The sequence below is a fragment of the Theobroma cacao genome, chromosome 8, assembly GCF_000208745.1.
Source record: "Theobroma cacao cultivar B97-61/B2 chromosome 8, Criollo_cocoa_genome_V2, whole genome shotgun sequence".
NCBI lineage: Eukaryota > Viridiplantae > Streptophyta > Magnoliopsida > Malvales > Malvaceae > Theobroma > Theobroma cacao.
In genome coordinates, this window is record NC_030857.1 from 696,126 (window position 1) to 716,586 (window position 20,461).

The 20,461-nt window shown below is 40.3% G+C and overlaps 5 protein-coding genes across 5 annotated transcripts; 4 read left to right on the forward strand and 1 right to left on the reverse strand.

Moving 5' to 3' along the window:
* Positions 149–3,316, reverse strand: LOC18591285 (pollen-specific leucine-rich repeat extensin-like protein 3). The gene has a single exon (XM_007017330.2). It carries the CDS (start codon positions 3,094–3,096, stop codon positions 370–372), a length of 2,727 nt encoding a protein of 908 aa, XP_007017392.2. The 5' UTR covers positions 3,097–3,316; the 3' UTR covers positions 149–369.
* LOC18591286 lies at positions 6,939–11,198 on the forward strand. Its single transcript, XM_007017331.2, has one exon. The coding sequence runs from the start codon at positions 7,939–7,941 to the stop codon at positions 10,765–10,767; it is 2,829 nt and encodes a 942-aa protein (XP_007017393.2). The 5' UTR covers positions 6,939–7,938; the 3' UTR covers positions 10,768–11,198.
* On the forward strand, positions 12,259–15,825 carry LOC18591287 (B3 domain-containing protein Os11g0197600). The gene is made up of 6 exons (XM_007017332.2): positions 12,259–12,478; positions 12,599–13,088; positions 13,573–13,745; positions 13,992–14,481; positions 14,778–14,908; positions 15,441–15,825. The coding sequence occupies exons 1-6, from the start codon at positions 12,410–12,412 to the stop codon at positions 15,735–15,737; spliced, it is 1,650 nt and encodes a 549-aa protein (XP_007017394.1). The 5' UTR covers positions 12,259–12,409; the 3' UTR covers positions 15,738–15,825.
* LOC18591288 (B3 domain-containing protein REM16) lies at positions 16,039–20,330 on the forward strand. Its single transcript, XM_007017336.2, has 5 exons — positions 16,039–17,251; positions 17,616–18,171; positions 18,450–18,634; positions 18,852–19,693; positions 19,779–20,330. Exons 1-4 carry the CDS (start codon positions 17,141–17,143, stop codon positions 19,143–19,145), a joined length of 1,146 nt encoding a protein of 381 aa, XP_007017398.2. The 5' UTR covers positions 16,039–17,140; the 3' UTR covers positions 19,146–19,693; positions 19,779–20,330.
* On the forward strand, positions 19,785–20,174 carry LOC18591289. The gene has a single exon (XM_018125460.1). The coding sequence runs from the start codon at positions 19,785–19,787 to the stop codon at positions 20,172–20,174; it is 390 nt and encodes a 129-aa protein (XP_017980949.1).

Here is a 20,461-nt window from a genome sequence, read left to right on the forward strand (position 1 = left end):
CGTGCATGCATGAATGAGAATATGAGTTTGGAAGCTGATGAGAAAAATAAAATTCTGACTTTAATTTTTCAAATATTGTTCATTGTTTTATCTAAAATTGAGTTTCTTCTTCAGTTGTTAGGGAATAAAGGAACCCAGCAAGCAGAAATGATTGAAGAGACAACGTTGTTGCCATCACTTTCACTCTGATTTTTTCAGATTTTCAGATATACAATTTGCCGATGGATATTGAATTGCAGAGAATTACTTTTTCATTTTTTTTTGAATTACTTTACCAGCTACGACACTAACACAAGTGAATTTATGTTGTAAGATTGTAAAACTATAAAAAGGATTCAAAAGTAAAAGGAAGCAGCTGAAGTGCAGCGATTAGTATCCTGGGAAAATTGGCGGGGGCGGTGATGAGTACTGGAAGCCGAGATTTGGTGGCAGAACTATTTCTTGGTTTGGCAGTGGCTCAAAGACAGGGACAGGAGTAGGAGAAGGTGGAGGTGGAGATTGGATTGGTGGCCGAGGAGAGAAAACCGGTGGTGGGGGAGAGTGGATTGGTGGTGGCGGCGGTGGTGAATGAACAGGTGGTGGTGGATAATAGATTGGTGGCGGTGGGGAGTAGATGGGAGGCGGTGGAGATTGACTCCTTATGATAATGGGTGATTCTCTATGGGGATCGTCTGGTGGAGAGTGGACTGGTGGTGGTGAGTGAATAGGTGGTGGAGGAGAGAGTACAGGTGGTGGTGGTGGTGGTGGTGGTGGTGGTAGAGAATAGATTGGTGGTGGAGGAGAGAGTACAGGTGGTGGTGGTGGAGAGTAGATTGGTGGCGGTGGGGAGTAGATGGGAGGCGGTGGAGATTGACGCCTTACAATAATGGGTGATTCTCTATGGGGATCATCTAGTGGTGGCGGCGGTGGTGAATGAACAGGTGGCAGAGGAGAGAGTACAGGTGGTGGTGGAGAATATATTGGTGGCGGTGGGGAGTAGATGGGAGGTGGTGGAGATTGACGCCTTATAATAATGGGTGATTCTCGATGGGGATCGTCTGGTGTCGGTGCTGGGGCTAGAGGCTTTGGTGGTGGTGAGTGTACTGGAGGTGATGGAGAACTTACTGGTGGTGGTGGTGGAGAACAGCTTGGTGGCGATGGCGAGTGGATGAGAGGCGTTGGAGATTGTACTGGAGGAAGTGGGGATGGATGCCATATAATAGGTGATTCCTTATGGGGATCTTCTAATGTTGGTGTCGGGGTTAGAGGCTTTGGAGGTGATGAGTGAACTGGAGGTGGCGGAGAACTTATTGGTGGTGGATAGACTGATGGCGGTGGGGAGTAAATGGAAGGTGGTGGAGATGGATGCCTTACAATAATAGGTGATTCTCTATGAGGATCATCTGGTGTTGGTGCCGGGGCTAGAGGCGTTGGTGGGTGCGAGTGAACTGGAGGTGGCGGAGAACTTATTAGTGGTGGTGGTGGTGAAGAATAGACCGGTGGCGGTGGAGAGTGGACTGGAGGTGGTGGTGATTGTATCGGAAGAGGTGGGGATCGATGCCATATAATGGGTGATTCTCTATGGGGATCTTCTGGTGTTGATGCCGGGGCCAGAGGCTTTGGTGGTGTTGGAGACTGAACAACCGCTGGTGGCGATTGTTGTGGTGGAGACCACTGCCTTTTAACAGGTGCTTCACCATGAGGTTCTTCTACCGGAACTTGTGGTGGTGTTGCTATTTTTGGAGGGTTAGGAACGGTGGTTGGACTAGGTTTTGGAAGTGGGTTCACGGTTGGTTTTGGCTCAGGAGGTTGCTCTTTAGGCGATTGTTCTTTTGGTGGTTCTGGTTTTGATGTTGCTTTTTGTGACGGTGGCGAAATCTTCTTAGCCGGAGGACTTGGACGACGTGACGAAGAACCACCACATTTTGACTTACTGCAGTCAATTGGTCGGCTTACTACTGAATGACATTCCTTGGCTGACTTCTGCTTAGGCCTATCTGGCAGGCAATTGCTAGTGTCATCCAACACAATGCCCCTCCCCTTGGATGGCTCGCATGATTTAGCCTCACCATTGAAATAGTTGTGAGAAAATGTGAAGTTGTTCAAGCCTGGCAAGCGGCAAATGTCGTCCGAAACAAAACCTGTCAGCATGTTATGGGCAACATCGAAGTGTTCAACTTTTCCAAGCCCTTTAAATGTCTTTGCCAACACTCCGCTGAAAGAGTTTGAGGCAACATCCAAGACTGTTACGTTCCTAAGCATTCCAATCTCAGACGGCAAGCATCCAGAGAGGTTGTTGTTCGCGAAGATAATCTCGTTCAAGGTGTTGCACATCTTGCCAATGCTGTCAGGAATACAACCTGAGAGCTTGTTGTTGGCAACCACAATGACTGAAGCTGGAGAAGACCCCAAAGTTTCAGGAATGTTAGATACAAATCTATTGTTGTTCAAGAACAATGCATCCAACTCCTTTTCAAATAGCTCGGACGGCAATTCCCCTTCAAAATTATTGTACCTTAAATCAAGGAACTTAAGCGAGGGTAATGATATTACAACATCTGGGAAAGGGCCAACAAAACGGTTGTTACTAACATCCAATTCATACAGAAGAATAAGCTTTGAGAAACTTTTGGGAATAATTCCACAAAATCTATTAGAGTTGATGTGAAACAGAGCAAGATCAGTCAATAGACCCAACTCAACAGGGAGATACCCAGCAATGTCAGCATGGTTAAGATCAATGCCAGCAACAACCATCAACTTCGGATAGTCAACAGCCGGTGCGCAGAAAACTCCCTTGTAATTGCAAACCTTCGGGCCTTTCCAATTCTGGGTGGTTTTCAGCGGGTCTGAATAAATGGCATGTTTCAACGCTTGCAGTGCAATGTATGCACGCCTGAGCCTGGAATTCTCAAACGTGAGATTAAGTTCCACATTATATTCATAATCATGAGGCAGATCACCGTTCTCAGGAAGAGTTAAGAGTTGGCGACGAGCAATGAATGCAACTTCGGAATCGGATAGAGCATAAGAGAAAGATGGCAAGAGAGACAAAAGGAGAAGCGCTAGGAAGCAGCCCGAGGCCTGCATGGTTGATAGTGTTTTCATGCCCGTCATAACCTTGGAGCGACCCAAGGCTGCTAATAGGAAATGGCATTACAAAATTGAACCATGGGGATGTTTTATTGAAAGAAAAAACCAGACGTGTGGAGGGCCATTTGAGAGGCTCTGCAAAAATCTCTCTTTTGGTTTTTCTTGGTTGCCACAAGTTTCTGTTATTATTCAACTTAATTTGGGAATTGTAGTGCCTAAATTTGATTCATGACAGTTGCGATGAGATATCACGTATTTTTTCTGTTTCCCTGAAATAAACATTTTCCTATATAAGTAGTATACAATTGTGGGCCATTAAATTGAACTGGACCCAGGCACCAGCACAGACAGGCTGTGGCAAGAGCATTGGGTAATTGGGTTGGGCTTGGCTTGGTGTTACTTCCATAGAACCACACCCATTTCGATCGTGGCATAGGCATTTTTCTTCCTGATCTTTCAGTGAAACGTGACCGTCGGGCAGCCAACGCAGGGGTGGACGTGGGATTTAGAAGCACTGGCTGTTCTCATTTCGATGCCTTTCCACCTGGGAAAAGATTCCTGAATCACTATTCTTTTAAAGCTGTCTGTTTGTCTAGTGGTTATAACCAAATTTGCTCTAACCAGGTCGTCCCTTCGGTTACCATGAAGCAAATAAAGACCTGCTGCTCAACAGTGTCAGTGAGGCTTTTTCTAATCTGAACCAAGCAAACGACTATACTGTTTGCTGAAGAAATTGAAAAGAACTTGTGTCATGCTTCATTGCAAGCCAACTGAAGCTAGCCTCGGAGTAGGAAAATGTCAGTGTTGGAAACAATGGATACATTTCATTTGATCTTTCTTTTGGACCTTTGATACTTGGAAATTTCGGAGTAGTTACATTGTTTTATGATCTTCTTTCCCTTTTTCTTGTCTGTTTCCATTCCAAGTTGTTTTGTGTGGACCATGGAAGGAAATTTGCCTCCTAGTCGTAATGTTTTTTAGCAAGAAAACAATTGATCACTATCCAACTCAACATGTCCAAAATTTTTATTGAGTGGATCAAAGCAAAGAATCAGATGATTTTTATAATAAACTCTAGAAGATAGAGAGGTTCTATCCCTGAGATATTGTCTGTACAATAAATTTGTTCAAAGCACCAATCATGTCTTTTTCCCTGTTTTTCTTCCTTTCTTTATTTGAATCTCGATGCTGTATTTCTTATTTCACTACAGTTTTTCCATTATATCATAATGTTTGTCTGAGAGACATTCAGGTTACAGAATCAGAAAGGGAAAATTTTATTATATTGGATGCTTAACCAAGAGGTCATCTTAGGGGGGTTTAGATTATTGTGCCCATGAACTCTAGCTTTTTTCTGGCATTTTCTTTAAAAGGACTTTGGAGCTGGGTGGATCATGATTTGCAAAGGGGAATTGCCAAAACCAAAAAGCTTCTCTCTGCTCAGCAAACCCAGCAATATTATTGCCCAAAAAGAAAGATATTAGAAAAGACATCACCCACCAACATTTGCATGGCTGTCTCATCTCGAGAAATTTTAAGCCCTGGTGGCCTCACTAAGCTGTGCTTGCTTGGATATTGGTGAACTTTATGGCAAAGATAAAAATTTTAAATGAAATTTGACTTCATAGGAAAAGTGATTCACCTAAAATTTAAAAAAGAATGGAAAAGCACACAAAGCAAACTCCATCACTTCAAAAGGGACTCCCTCCTTATTCAATTGCTTACAAATTTAGTCATAATCCATACCTACCATAGAGAAAAGTGTTGTTTTCGTGCCCAAAACCCTGTTGATCTACAATGACATGAAGGACCACGACCACGAGCATGCCCAAGTGAAGTGAGGAACAGCATAGAAGACAGACATCCAGCATCGAGGTTCGTGCTGTGTCAAACAAATGTACAAGTTTGAAGGGTTGGGATGTTAGTACAGAAATCTCAGCTATGACCCATGTGTCAGATACTACTACTAGTTTTAATCATGTTTATCCAACTTAAACATTGCTAATTAACCTACAAGTATCTACATATGGGAGGATTAGAATTCGAGTTTGGGTTTATTAGCTCAATAATTGAAATGCTTTCTTCTTTTGAGCTGCAGAATTTTCTGGTTGGACAATTCCTATTGTTTCTTGTTCTTCTGTTGGCTAGGTTGGCTTGTTTCTTTGGTCCTTTTTGTTAATTGTCCGAACCCTTTTTGCTGCTATTATAATGCCAATCTCCGCAAGTGTATCCAAATACTTTGCAGTAATAAATTTAGCTGCTGTAAGGAAGCCAGCTTGTCAAAAGGCATTAAGACAATCTAGAAGATGTTGATTTGTTCATGTATTCAATGTCAGAAAGGGATACTGTAAACAATTGGAAAATGTTAATTTAAACAGGAAGATTTTCAAATGGTTCTTAAACCTACTAACAAGACAAACGTATTGAAGGTTTTTGCATGGAAGATGTGGACAAAACAGATGTGTAACACAAGAAAAAGGGTGCTATAAACAAAAGAATCTGATTTTGGGAACAACAACAAATAAAATATTGAGACCAAACAGACTCCCATGTTCAATGTCTTGTTGGATGCATAGATTATTGCATACAGTTAGCTTATCTATCTAATTTACGAGTTTCAGACAACCTTGAAATAGAAGGATGGTTGAAAATTCGAGGTCATTAAAATGATAATCCTTGACAAAGAGGAAAAGTAAAAGCAATTCCTTTAGGCACACAACTTGAAAACTATTTGATTACCCATATTTTGTTGGGGGGAATAAAAACCAAATATTAGAAGCAAAACGCAGCGTTTTATGTCTACAGAACAGAGTGAACCATAGGTCAACAGCTGCGGTCATTAGGACTCCGCGTGGTTTAAACTCAAAATATATGTTCTTTAAAAAGAAATTGACCATTTGGTCAATGCATCTCTATCCTGGAGATTATTATCTAACTGTCAATACAAGTCAAAATATTAGTGAGATAAAAGTCCAAACGACACTGTTTTCTAATATTCCAGGTAGACAAGTTGGAATCCTAAGTGATGAAAACCACCATTGCAACTCCAAAAGTCAGTCCTACCCTTACTGCATCCAAAGGCATTGTTGGGTGATGGATACTCAATTGGAATTGGATGTAGGGAGCTTTCTGTCCGGGACTGCCCCAGTTGCTTGTGGAGGGCCATTAATGTTTGATTAGAATAAACAAACCATTATTTATTGTTGATGTGTTATGCTTTCATCAAGAATATCTTAGCTAACATATTATTGTTGAGGTAAAATTTGAAGTATATAATGGGGTATAGGGTTCAGTCTAAATCATGCTTCCTTACACAATATGTTTTTGGATTGCATGATTTTCGTTGCATTATTGCAATTTTCACAGATGGGGTATATTGCATATTGCATTCAGACTTATGATTCTATAATAATTTGACACAAAAAAGGAACAGTAAAGCTAAACACTTCCCTGGCAAGGTTGCATGCACCTATATATCCATCTTTTCAACTTGATTTTTCTGTTTTTATCATGGATTGGTTGTTGATACTAGAAACCCAATCTATATCTTTCACTAGAATACAACCATTCAGCAAGAGAATTTTCAGAAGCATTCCACATTTGGGGTCTTAGAAACGAAATTACAAAAGTTAGAATAGTCTATTTCCATGAAGATTAAATAAAGGGTTGCAAGAAAATGCTGCTACTGTTATTTTCCTGTTTCTGGGGTCATTTTTTTTATATGTATTCTTAACCACCCCATCATATTTTTCTAACATTCTTTCTTATTTAATGAAAGGGGTACTCAGGAATATAAGATACTAATTAGGTTGATAGAAACTTGGTACATTGAAGAGAAATTGCACTCGGTAATAAGGAGTTTGGTCCTATAGCGAAGAAAGAGAGAGAGAGCTGGTTGATGGGGAGGGGCAAAACAGTACACTCAAAAGGTGAGGTGTAATAATGGTGGACAAAGCAGAAAGGCAAGCAGCATTCAATGCAGACATGTTTGTATTAACTGTCAGTAGTAAATGAGGAATTGATTGGTCTGAAAGGATTGGCTTTTGTTTTGCTCTTTGGCCGCTGCTACTTACAACCTCAGCGAGAAAACACAGCACAAAAAAGGGGGTGGTTGGTGAGGGAGCACCGATAGTAGGCCAGCAGGGGTTGAGAGTCTCCTCTGTTTCTCTTCGTTGTGCTCTTGTACTTCCTTCTTTATTACTTATCATTGTTCCTTCTCGGGGAGTTTCAATTTGGGGTAGTTTTTGTTTTCCTTCATCTTTTTAAAGAGTTTTGAAGAGCCAGTTTTTGGCTTGTTCTTTTAATCCTCTGATGCTTTGATTTTGTTCTTGGCATGTCTTTGAATCTGGGTTTCGCATCTTTGGTGGGGTTAAGGCTTTGGGGTGTTGTTGAATTTGAATTGGAAGCTTCAAATTATGGGCCCTTGAAGGATGATATGCTAAAGCTAACTCTTCTTTGATCAAGCTGAAGCCTTTTATTCTAATCAGACATAACCTTTGTTTTCCTTTTTATTCCTTTTCTCTTCTTTATGACCATACCCTCTTTGATCTTACAAAAGGTCTGAGTCTTAGCTCAACAGACTTTGTTTCTGTTATTTTGAATGTTTTAGGCAATAAAGTAAAGGGCTTTCCTCTCCCTCTCTGTGTGCCTAACTTACAATTATTTTTAAAAAGCTAAAGCTTGATTCTGAAACAAAACATAAACCCCTTTTGCTTTCCACCCTGGTTTGAAACTTGTTCTGCTTTATATGAGGCTTCTTTGAATAAGACAAGCAAAAGGTTGGGTTCTTGGTTGAGCTTGGCCTGGTTTTTCTGCCTTCATATTAGCTAGATTTGATACAGAGTGAGTGAAGAGAGCCAGCCATTCATGCATTTTTCACTATGGAAACCAATATCCCATTGTGCAGCTTTAATAGCGGACAAGAAAAGCAATAGGAGAAATGGTACTGGTTTGAGGGAGGACGCAAAGAGAAAGACTTCCATTCTCCGCCAATTGGAAGAAAACAAACTCAGAGAAGCTCTTGAAGAAGCGTCTGAAGATGGTTCCCTTGCTAAATCCCAAGATATTGATTCTGCGTCTTTGAATCAAGAAGGAAACATTGGACGATCAAGGTCACTTGCTAGGCTTCGTGCCCAAAATGAGTTCCTGAACGCCACCTCTCTTGTTGCAGACCGAACTTTTTGCTTTGAAGATTCCATTCCAGACCTCCATGATGCCTTTTCCAAGTTCCTCACAGTGTACCCCAAGTTTCAAGCAACGGAGAAGATTGACCATTTGAGATTGGAGGAGTATGGGCATTTATCTGAATCTTCAGCTAAGGTATGTCTTGATTATTGCGGTTTTGGGCTATTCTCTTATAATCAAACTCAAGAGTATTGGAATACATCAGCATTTACTTTGTCTGAAATAACTGCAAATTTGAGTAATCATGCTCTTTACGGAGGTGCCGAGAGTGGCACTGTGGAACATGATATAAAGACTAGGATTATGGATCATTTGAACATCCCTGCAAATGAGTATGGCCTTGTTTTTACTGTTAGCAGAGGGTCAGCATTTAAATTGCTTGCTGAAGCTTACCCTTTTCAAACGAATAAAAAATTGTTGACTATGTTTGATCATGAGAGCCAGTCTGTGATTTGGATGGCTCAGTCTGCTAAAGAGAAAGGCGCTAAGGTTTACAATGCTTGGTTTAAATGGCCTTCCTTGAAACTTTGCTCTAGGGAGCTGAGAAAGCAAATTTCGAACAAGAAAAAGAGGAAGAAAGGTCATGCAAATGGTCTTTTTGTATTTCCTGTTCAATCTAGAGTGACTGGGGCAAAGTATTCTTACCAGTGGATGGCACTTGCTCAACAAAACAATTGGCATGTATTGCTCGACGCTGGGTCATTAGGTCCCAAGGATATGGATTCGCTTGGCTTGTCCTTATTTAGGCCAGATTTTATTATCACATCATTTTATAGGTTGTTTGGATATGATCCAACTGGTTTTGGATGCCTTCTGATCAAGAAATCTGTGATGGCAAGTTTGCAAAATAAGTGTGGGCATACCGGGTCTGGAATGGTGAAGATCCTCCCTATTTATCCGCAGTACCTGAGTGACTCTGTAGATGGGCTTGATGTTTTAGCTGGACTTGAAGATGAAACTGCTAAACACAATGAAGAATCATTGCTTGAGAGAAATGGTGGGTCACAGATGCCTGCTTTTTCTGGCGTTTTTACTTCCAATCAGGTCAGGGATGTTTACGAGACTGAGGTGGATCATGATAATAGTTCAGATAGGGACGAAGCAAGCACCATTTTTGAGGAAGCTGAGAACCTTTCAGTTGGTGATCTCATGAAAAGTCCAATTTTCAGTGAGGATGAATCATCGGACAATTCATACTGGATTGATTTGGGTCAGAGTCCATTTGGGTCGGATGATTCTGGCCAACTGACCAGGCAGAAAACAGACTCAGCCTTGCTACCATCATGGTTTTCTGGGAAGAGAGACAATAAGCGGCTGTCTCCAAAACTGACTTCAAAAATACCTATGAGTCCAATTTACGATGACAGAAATATAAACATGAGATTGCACGAAGATCATGTGTTGTCGTTTGATGCAGCTGTATTGTCGGTGTCACATGAGTCAGACCAAGTTGAGGAGATCCCTGAAGAACAGCCTGCTGAAACCAACCCTGCTTCGGGAGATAATGGAAAGTATAAAGATTCCAAGTACTTTGGGGAGATTCAAGAAGAATCTGGTATCAGAGATGAGTCAAAGCTGGCTAATTCTATGTTGAGTTCTAAGGCAAATGGATTCAAACTGAAGAATGGTGTGCTTGAGAATACCTTGGCCTCTGAAATCTACCAAGAAAAAAAAGAAAGTGCTATAAGGAGAGAGACTGAGGGTGAGTTTAGACTGTTGGGAAGGAGGGAAAGGAGTAGGTTTGGGGATGGTAGATTTTTTGGTTTGGAAAAGGAAGATCAGGTGGCAAGCATGGGTCGCAAAGTATCTTTTAGCATGGAAGACAACCGCACTGAAAACCCAGGCTGCTTGGAGCCTGGAGAAATCTCATTGACTACCTTGGCTGATGATGAATCTGGTAGTGATGAAGAGTATGATGATGATGAGCAAGAGTGCAGCAGAAAGGAGCCAGAGATAATTTGCCGGCATCTTGATCATGTTAACATGTTGGGTCTAAACAAAACTACCCTTAGACTGCGTTACCTGATCAATTGGCTTGTTACCTCATTACTTCAACTTCGGCTACCTAGTTCGGATGAAAGCAGGGAAGTGCATCTTGTGCACATATATGGCCCAAAGATCAAATACGAAAGAGGTGCTGCTGTAGCCTTTAATGTGCGGGACAGCAAGGGAGGAAGACTAATTGACCCAGACGTTGTTCAGCATCTAGCTGAGAAGAGTGGTATTTCTCTCGGCATTGGTATACTCAGTCATGTACGAGTTGTGGACAATGTGAAGCAGCAGTGCAGGGCACTTGAGCTTGAAGATTCAACACTGTGTAAGCCAATGGCTAATGGTTGCCAAGATGGTAAAAACTTATTTTTTCGAGTAAAAGTTATTACAGCATCACTTGGTTTCCTGACCAACTTTGAAGATGTTTACAAGACATGGGCTTTTGTGGCCAAGTTTCTTAATCCATCATTTGTTGAAGAGAATGATTTATCCACAATATCTGAAGGTTCAGAAACATAGGTCTGGGAGGCTTGTATGTAGGTTTTGTTTTCATTAAAGGTAAAATGGTAAAACCAAAAAAGATGGACCCTTCTGATATCCCTTCCAACTTCCACCAAGGAGGATATCTGCAACTGAAATTGATTGGAGATGCTGAAGCCGGCTGGAAAGGATACAAAGATATGGTACCAAGTGGTCTGGTTCCCTTTGTCTTCCCTTGGAGCAATTCCTTGTGAGAAGATGATTTTTTTTTTCGTTTTTCATTCTTGTTAAAAATATCTTTTTGGTGTATTAATCATGTTTGAGCATCATTGTAGAGTTTGGTTCAAAATGGCATGTCAGCTTCAGAATTAAGTATTTGGTAATCCAAAATAGAATTGAAATGGTTTTGAAGTCCCATGACAGCTTCCACTATTGGCAAATATAGTTACTTTGTAAAATTTTGTCTGGCATATGCTTCATTTGTATCGAACTTGTCATTTTTTTTCATCATCCAAAGTTTTACAGCAACAACAAAAAAGGACCCTTTTTTGAAGCAGAAATGCAGATGGTGGCGCTAGCTCCTGTTGTGCCACATGAGATTTCATTGTCACTCCTATTCATTCGAAGCTCTTCCTGATAGATTACAGCACAAAAAACCAAGTTTATTGGTTGCGAATAGGGTATATTAAAGGATTTCTGACCCAATGTTTGTCTGATTATGTGTGAGTTAAGCAGGTGGTTTTGACTTTGTTCATACTGATACTATCACATGTTATAAATCTCCTCTGGATTGATGACTACTTGACTACTCAATGCATCTATCTGTCCCAATCCTTGGTTTTACTCTGCCATTTTTTTTTGTCTGATATGCTTAGTTCAATGATGTATAAGTCTACAATTTGATTCATCCTTTTCCCCCCACAGCTCAAGTCCCTGTCCGACGACATTGAGATAAAGGAAAAGCATTCTTTGTCTTGGACCTTGACAGTCTACAACATACCTTACGGATTTATTTATTTCCATTAAATAAGCTTTCTTTAATTAATCTCAATTCATCGACGATGAACGGAAACTCATATAAATTTTCCATTTTTTTAATAATTATTTTTCATTAGTGATTGGTACAAACTAATTGAAAGTAGATCAATATGGCTTCCAAGTATTAGAAATTAAATCAAAAATAAAATTAAATAAACATTCTTTAATATAAGTTCTAGTCATGTAGTTGGCCCAAGCCCCGAGTTTTCACTTTTTCGGCCCAATAAGCCCAAGGAAGCTTTGAAATTGGGCCTTAAGCCTCAATTCAAGTGGGCCGTGAGCTTCTCCAACTGACATGGCAGGTTTCAGTTAACCCCGGGAAAAGTATCGCTGTCAGTAGATTGCTCACGCGCTCAAAATTATCTTGAACAACACCCTCCGAGATTCAAGGAGTGTCAATGAGAGAAGTGTTAAACACCCGCCTTAAAATCGACTGGGATGACGACTAGGGAAACAGGGACAAAACAGGAATTTCATAAAACAAAGCTGCTCTCTCTCTCTCCCACTCTCGGAAGTAAAGAAAATCGGTCTGAATTTGATCTTCCAACGCTGTCGAGAAAAAACCGGTGCTCCTAATTCCCGGCAAAAGTTTTACCTTTCCCGGCGAAGAAAGTGGCGGGAAAGATAATCGGAGCCAGCGGCGATGTTGAAGTTGAGACGACGGCCACATTTTCTCAACGTTTTCTCCTCTACTTCGAGCGCCAATCGCCTGGTATTTCACCATTTTCTTTTTCCTTTTTCCCTCAGATTGTTGGCTGCAGAAATTAGGGGCTTAGTGAAAATAATTTATAAAAAATCTTTTTTTGGGGTTAACGAATTGTATTTTTAACAGAAAATTCCAGTGGGATTTAACAGAAACTTGGAGGGAAGAACTTCTGGGTCAGTTTTGTTAAGAGGACCAAGTGGGTACAGTTGGGTTGTTGAATTGGTTCGCAAAGATGACGACTTGTTGTTCGTTGAAGGTTGGGCAGATTTCGTTAGAGATCATAGCGTAGAATGTGGTGATTTTTTGGTTTTTAGATATGATGGTGACTTGGTTTTCGATGTTAAAGTTTTTGATCAAAGCTCTTGCGAGAAAGAAGCTGCTTTTCATTGTAAATGCAGTCAAGGTGGTAGTGAATATGATAGAATTGTAGGGCAGAAGAGAGGTAGGGAGGATGGAGGTGTTTCACTGGATCAAGATTGTGAAGGGTTGGTAAAGAGAACTAGAGAAAGCTCTTCGGAATTCGATAGGGATGTGGCTGATAAAGAACATTGCGGGTATGAGCCGATACTTGCAGCTAAAACACGTCGAGGATTAGCTTCATGTGATGAAAACAATGGTAATGATATGATCCTTTCTCATTCTTTGGGATTTGTTTACGAAATCTGGTTTTCCATTTGAATTGGCAGTGTTCTATGGTTTAAGGATCTTGTTGCTTTTCTTCAAATCATGTTCTATTAGGAAGGAATAGCCATGCCAGCAACAAAACGTTGTTCTAAAAACCATGGTTCAATGTTAGTGGCGTCTTATTTATTACTCAACATTTTTGCATAGCATACCACTTTTTGGTTATTCAATGTGCTTCTCATAGACATGTGATGTGAGAAATTTCATGCATAGGTGAGTGGACATTCATTCTGATGTTAGTTTTTTGTCTGAATCTATGAACTTACCAAAAAAAAAAAAGGAACAAAATAGAAAAGCATGAACTTTCTGTGCATAAAATGCAAATAACCAAAAGGAGATATTATCTTGTTGCAAATTTACTAATAGTTTACATCACAGGAGTTCCTTTTAATGCAAACTCCCATTTCTTGAAACAGAGGGAACCATCCTGAAAACATCTGGCACAGAAGATTTGAATCTGCATGGTGGTGGCTGTACACCGATGGTAGCAGAATTTGAAGAGAAAAAAGTGGCCCAATCTTTTAATTCGAGCTTTCCATTTTTTGTAAGAATTATGAAAAGATTCAATGTCAGTGGCTCATATACATTGGTATGCTGTTTCCTTCTCACTCCAGGACACTGTTTTCATTTTTGATGAGCCTCCTGCATCTCTTCCAAATTCAGGGGCTTGACAGCGTTTTTAGTAATCTCCTTTGTGCTTCCATGTGGAAATTCTTCTAGCCATCACCTGGTGTTTTGGATCAACTAGTTACTCTTTCAGGATATTTTATTTAAACACCATAAAACCAACTTATGTATTCAACTGCCTTTTATTATTTTTTTTTTTGTGGCCCAGAATATTCCATATCAGTTTGCAATGGAACATCTCCCAAAGTGCAAGACGGAGATTGTCCTTCGGAATCTGAAAGGAGCTTGTTGGACTGTGAATTCTGTGCCAACAACAAGAGTGCACACTAGTCATACTTTATGTGGTGGATGGCTGGGCTTTGTCCGTAGTAATGAGATCAAGGTTGGAGACATTTGTATTTTTGAATTTGTGCGCAAATTTGAATTGCGTGTTCATATTCTTCGGGTTGGAGGGGAAGACCCGGACAGGCAAAGTGGAAAAGCAGTATCCAATGTGTTAATTAACAGGTCTGATGCCACCTTACCAATAAAATTTGTAAAAAAATCTTCAAAGGTCCACTCAAAATCTATGAAAAAAGTTCAAATGTGTGATAACAAAGGATTTAAGATGCTTGACAAAAAAAAATATGGTAATGCAGCAAAGAAGTCTGCCAGTGTTGCGCTCTGCTCTTTGTCAAGATCAGGCAATGAAAAGCAAGGTAAAGTTTCTAACTGTTTTATGTTTGGTCTTTAGTCAATATTATTCTTATTAGTTGAAGGGATGGTGCTGCTATAATTGATTATGAGTGTTATTATGCTATATATATCTCATGGAAGGAAAAACTGAGTGTCCCTTGTAAGCTTTCTGGGACCACATTCGACATTTTTTTTAGCCTTTGACCATGACCAACAGCCACTTATAATACTTTGTCAATCCTTGGAATATTTGTAAAATATCAATTAACTAGAGTTATTAAGAGAACTGCATTGTAACTTGAGTTCGCTTGTAAAACAGAAGCAGCTATTGGTGGTTTGAGAATGATGTTGGCACTTGATGAAGAAAAAGCAGCTCAGTCTTTTGCTTCTGGTTTTCCTAGCTTTGTGAGAATCATGAGAAAGTTCAATGTCAGTGGCTCATATACTCTGGTGAGCAATTTGCTTTTCCCTTTTCCCTTTTAAAATCTGACTAGTATTAGTTCATCCATAACTAAGTTTATCATTAAATTCTATGGTGAATCTGCTGAATGATTAATCCAAATCAAGAAATAATTAAGATTAAAGAAACTAAAGAATCAAAAAATAAAAATAAAACATGCCCTATGTTGGAAGGACAACATTGAATTATTAATTACTATGGGATTTTTTCTTCGACAAATTGTATTTGTTTTCTGGATGAGGATTTTCATCTCACCCATATTTTAATCTCTTTGTTATACATTCTTTTTGAAGCCTTATCTTGACTGCTTCTTACTTGTGGAGTGAACTTGGGTTCTTAAGCAGCCATTTGGTTCATCTAGCCTAACATACCCAGTATCATCTGTATCATTCTTAGATTCTGATAGCACTATTAGCAATTGTTGGCTAGTTATCTTTGCAGACTATAAGAGGCTTAGGGCTCTTTGGGGATTCTCTAGTAGCATGGATTTTCATTTACTATTCTCTGGATCCTGTCATGCAGAAAATACCATATAAGTTTTCAAAGGCGTATCTTCCGTATTGCAAAACAGAGGTTGTTCTTCGTAATATGCAAGGCAAATGGTGGACAGTAAATTCTGTCCCAGACTCGAAAGGGCGAGCGGTGCATACCTTTTGTGGAGGCTGGATGGCCTTTGTTCGTGACAATGACATCAAGATGGGGGATATCTGCATATTTGAACTTGTTAATAAGTGTGAGATGTATGTTCATATATCAGGGTCGGGAAGAAAAGGGCTAGATCATCAGCATGCTTCAACTGAGTTGCTAACTTTGAGATAAAATTCCTTTGAAACCTTAATTCAAGTTAGGGCACTATTTGCAAGCGCTTCAACTGCTGCACTTATCGATTTGCTCTCACTTTTGGCTTTGGGACTCAATCTTAGAAGTGATGTCCGGATGTATGCATGGATTTATCTAGTATGGTCTCATGAACTTGAGGTTTGGTTTATCTTCTCTGATAAATTAAGAATGTAAAAGTAGTAGGAAGAAAGTATAATGGTGTCAAATTTTCACTTCCCGCAGGTAATTAACTTGTAAGATATCATCCAGTAATTAATGCAAATCAACAATTTTCTCAGTCACCCCAGAAAATCTTATGGAGCACATGAACTAAGATCTAATCTGCAACTAGTTGATCCGGTTCCAATCCCATCTTGACGAGAAAGGAAATTGCCGGTTAGCAGTAGTTCAATGTTATAGTTTTTAGCTATTAATCGACTGGACATGGAGAGTGGTTGCGGCTGGTGTCAATCATCAGTACTGCCTGTCACTGGGGCCGCCAATTTCTCTTAAAAACTGAGCTATCTTTTATTGACCATTTATCATTACATGCACATACAACCTAGGCATTTTCGGTCAACCAAGTCTCTGCTTTGGGATTTTTGCTTCAGCTTATTTGGTTCACTTCATGATCTAACCTCTAAGCTCTGTTCTTTTATGGAAGGAATCTTTTTTAGTTCTTCTTTCTTTTGTCTGTTGAAATGAGGGACTCGAGCAAGGGTAGAACGAAACGGCAAGAGGACACATCTACTGGACCCGTTTTCACTATCATATGTTAATTTATTAATTGAAATTCATGATTGGAATCCCGGAGATGTTGTTCATAAAGTAGTATCACCCGTTAAGAGTCGACAGAGATCCAGCAGACCAAACATAATGGGGGAAGTGGGAGCTCAGTCCCCGGAGCCAAAACAGTAGATTCAGAACCCCACTTAGTTACATGTGGAGTGCCAACCGCCAAGTGTGTTGCACATGGTTCTGTTACACTCGGAAAGGCTCGTTCTTTGAGATGACACTCTCCTCGAGTACTTCTCTCAGTCCCGGCCTCCTACTCCCAAGTCTCAAGTACAACCACAATGCATAATCTTTTGCTCATTTGCTTGCCGCTTTGGGATTCTTCATGCCTTTTACAGAAACAAGAAGTAAAAGCAAAGCATTTATCTCATACAGAACCATGTCTAGGTGAACCGTACTTTCGCTCATTAATAACCTTCCTTTTCTGGGGGTTCGTTTAGACAGTCGAGGATTCTCGTCCATTTGCTTCTGTATGTATCTGTGACCTCTTAACTGTTACTCTCGTGAAGCCGGAGCATATCTTTGTATTTCAAGGTGAGTTAAAAGTTTAGTTTGTTAGCTTTCTTCTGGTGAATATTGGGTGCAGATCAGCTGTTTGGGTATGCAAAATGGGAGATTCCTGTAAGGATTGTAGGAGCTGGGAAGAGGAAATCTTTTGGACCCATTTTCAGTCTATTCATTTCTCTCAATTTCTCCATGGTGATTTCCTTCAGCGGCTTGTAAGTTCCCGTCTTGCACTACCTCTTCTCTTGGCTGTCTAGTTTTGTCTTTTGATTGCTGTAATTCGCTTAGTTGAAAGTGGAAATCTTAAAGATCAAGAACACCGCAGTACGTAGTTCATCCCTTGACTTTACCAATAGGATGCATTTTTGAACTTTTTCTCTAGCAATCAAGCTGCAAATCTGAAGGGAGAAAGAGTTATCTTGTTGTCATTCCATGTCTGCATGCCTATCCTCCTTCCCCTGTTACACTTATGGCATCTTACATTTTGGCTTTTGCCAATCATTTTTACCTTTCTTTGGTTTGTGCTTTGCTAGAAAATTCAAGTTTCACCTTGCACTTGAATGATGCATGAAACTGCAGGAAGTACCAGAAAAGTTTGCTAAGAATATGAAGCAAAAGCTTCCAGAAACTGTGACTCTTAAGGGTCCTAGTGGTATCATATGGGATGTGGGACTGAAAGCCGATGGTGATACCTTGTTCTTCGATTGTGGATGGAAAATTTTTGTGAAAGACCATTCTTTGGTGGAGAATGACTTGATGATCTTCAAATACAATGGAATGTCCCAATTTGATGTTCTGATGTTTGATGGCCGGAGCTTGTGTGAGAAGGCAGCATCTTATTTTGTGAGGAAGTGTGGGCATACAGAATATGACAGCGGATGCCAAACAAAAAGAAAGATGAATGAAACTCCTGTTGAAATTGTGCACAATTCTTCACACTGTGGTCTTGAAAGCAGTCCAGAAAAATCTATTAACAATAACATTGACACGAGGCCATCAAGACAACCTATCACCTCTGCAGCTACAAATAAGAAACTGCGAATTGTGGGTTCTTCTACTAGGTCCATCCCTGCTAGGAAGAGCCTCAGAGGCAAAGATCTTACTACTTTTGCTGCAGAAGTGAAGGTTGAAACTGGTAGGAGCACTTCCAAAACTTTTGCTATACATAAAATATGCTTTCCATGGTAGATTTAATGTTTTTTGACACCTGCTTCTCACTTTTTATTGTTGACACTGGAATATTAGGATCTTTGCAATGATTTCTGGAAGTTCTTGGTGATTTATTGGATACTCATTTGTTGTTAGACCATTTAGCAATGTGTGTTGTGGCATGACTAAAACGTATATATGGCCTTGCCAGAAACTCAAACTGGGTGACTGATGTTGTACTCTCTTTTTCCCCCTAATTCACAGGTGATTTAGAGTTTGACCATACATCAATGGATGGAGATGTCTTTAGCCCCCGGCACACGGCTCGTAAAAGGCGTGCGACTCAAGTTGAGAAAGCAAATGTCTTTCTAATGGCGCAGGAAGCATTACCCAGAGAGGGTTTTATGGTAGTTATGAAGCCCACACATGTAGCAAGACGATTTTATATGGTAAAATCCCATCCTGAATTTGATCAAACTTTGGGTTTTATTGTGCTTTCCCTTTCTCCATGACTGTCTGCTACTTCTTTTATTCATCCAATTTATTAACACGAGCAAAGAGATTGGTAGCTTGTGGTTTGTACATATGCCTTGTTTCTCCATTCAAATTAGACGATTGTGTTGAAGCTCAGCCTTGTTTATTGTATTGCATTGTTGGTCCATTCAGGCAATCCCTACTGCATGGGTGGCTAAACATCTCTCAAAACAAAACGAAGATGTGATTCTACGTATTAACAAGCAGACATGGAAGACCAGATTTTATTATCACAGGAATCGTGGTTGTGGAGGGCTTTCTGGTGGTTGGAGGAATTTTGTTAACGACAACAACTTGGACGAAGATGATGCGTGTGTATTTGAGCCTGCCGACATAGGAAACAAACCAATGATCCTGGATGTTAGCATCTTTCGCGTTCTGCAAGCACCAGTTCCTCTAATCCAAGTGCACCCTGCGTCATACTAAAGGTTGTCCCAAAACGTGCAATTCAGTCCTGGCATCATCTATAGGTATATCAGCTCTAGATGTCTGATACACTGTTAAGTTGTAGTATTATGAGGCTATCAATCTGCATTTGCTATTGCCAACGGGAAACTCGATCAAGTTGTAATTATATATGTACAAATGGTTAATGTCCTGTAGCACTCTTTATCTCTTTCCATATCCGTAAGATTTGCTGCTGGACTGATTTGGTTTATTGCGGTGTAGCAAACCTCTTGAATCTCTAGCGGAGCCATTGCCCTGTTTTACCTTTCATTGTTGGTTCTGTACCTGTTACGTGTAAAATCTTATGCAAATTTTACAAATACGTAAGTGAAAGAAACTTATAATCTCTCATGAAAGAACAAGAAAAGGCCCAATGCCAATCTTGGGCCCATCTCCTCATCTCATCTTTTGCCAGCCAATCATAATTCAGCCAACCTAATCTAAAACCACAGCTTTCCCCTCGAAACGGTATTGTCTGTTGTTCCATCTCCTTCTATCTGCAAAATCCTGCACGATCAAACTCACAGGTAATCCCAGTTTCTTTGTTTCGTTTTTTATCTCGTAAGTACCTTTGAGGTTCTTGTTAAGCGAAGCTTCTTGATCGCAAGATAGGTTGACATGGCAACAACTTCAGCTGTCCTTGCTCAGGTAACAACCAGTGGCGCAGTGGTTCGCTGCGGCAGCAACAAAACCAAACAGACAACACCCAAAGTGGTGTACATTGGAGGAATGAGTTCCTATGGAGGTCTGAAAGCACACAGCAACAACAACGTGGTTTCCCTCGGCCTGCCACGGTGCACTGAGCAGTGCTTTGCTAATGTTATCAGCTCCTTGAAGAAGGCGCATGGCGAAGGAAGAACAGGTGGGGGAGCGTTGTCCTCTACATGCAACAAAGCGGATGAGATTTTCAACATCGCAGTTATCATGAACGGGCTTGTTCTGATCGGGGTTGCAGTTGGCTTTGTTCTTTTGCGTATTGAAGCATCCCTAGAGGAATCTGATCAGTGAAACAACTTCTGTTCCAAGGACTTTGTCTTTGCCTGCAATGTTGATGTGAGTTCTTCTTGGTTGTATGATCAGAGAACATGGTGGGTATCATCTGAAACTTCTAATAACTTGCAATAACGTTAATCAAATGCTTAAATAGAAGCATTTTCTCCACAAGCAGAGGTGCATTTCATTTTTTGTTTAATTTATGAATTTGGTGATAATTTAATCGTCGGCTGCAGCGTAATGCCAGTTAAAATTCCTATACGATGGCTTGAACTAGAGGGAGTGCCTATGGCAAAGGGAGA

Excerpts from the sequence above, each read along its gene's own strand:
- LOC18591287 (XM_007017332.2), top strand. The coding sequence starts at position 12,410 with ATGTTGAAGTTGAGACGACGGCCACATTTTCTCAACGTTTTCTCCTCT. Across the intron at positions 13,089-13,572 it reads TTCATGTGATGAAAACAATG|AGGGAACCATCCTGAAAACA; the intron begins GTAATGATATGA and ends TTCTTGAAACAG. Across the intron at positions 13,746-13,991 it reads TCAGTGGCTCATATACATTG|AATATTCCATATCAGTTTGC; the intron begins GTATGCTGTTTC and ends TTTGTGGCCCAG.
- LOC18591286 (XM_007017331.2), top strand. The coding sequence starts at position 7,939 with ATGCATTTTTCACTATGGAAACCAATATCCCATTGTGCAGCTTTAATA.
- LOC18591288 (XM_007017336.2), top strand. The coding sequence starts at position 17,141 with ATGGGAGATTCCTGTAAGGATTGTAGGAGCTGGGAAGAGGAAATCTTT. Across the intron at positions 17,252-17,615 it reads GTGATTTCCTTCAGCGGCTT|GAAGTACCAGAAAAGTTTGC; the intron begins GTAAGTTCCCGT and ends ATGAAACTGCAG. Across the intron at positions 18,172-18,449 it reads AGAAGTGAAGGTTGAAACTG|GTGATTTAGAGTTTGACCAT; the intron begins GTAGGAGCACTT and ends CCTAATTCACAG.
- LOC18591289 (XM_018125460.1), top strand. The coding sequence starts at position 19,785 with ATGGCAACAACTTCAGCTGTCCTTGCTCAGGTAACAACCAGTGGCGCA.
- LOC18591285 (XM_007017330.2), bottom strand. The coding sequence starts at position 3,096 with ATGACGGGCATGAAAACACTATCAACCATGCAGGCCTCGGGCTGCTTC.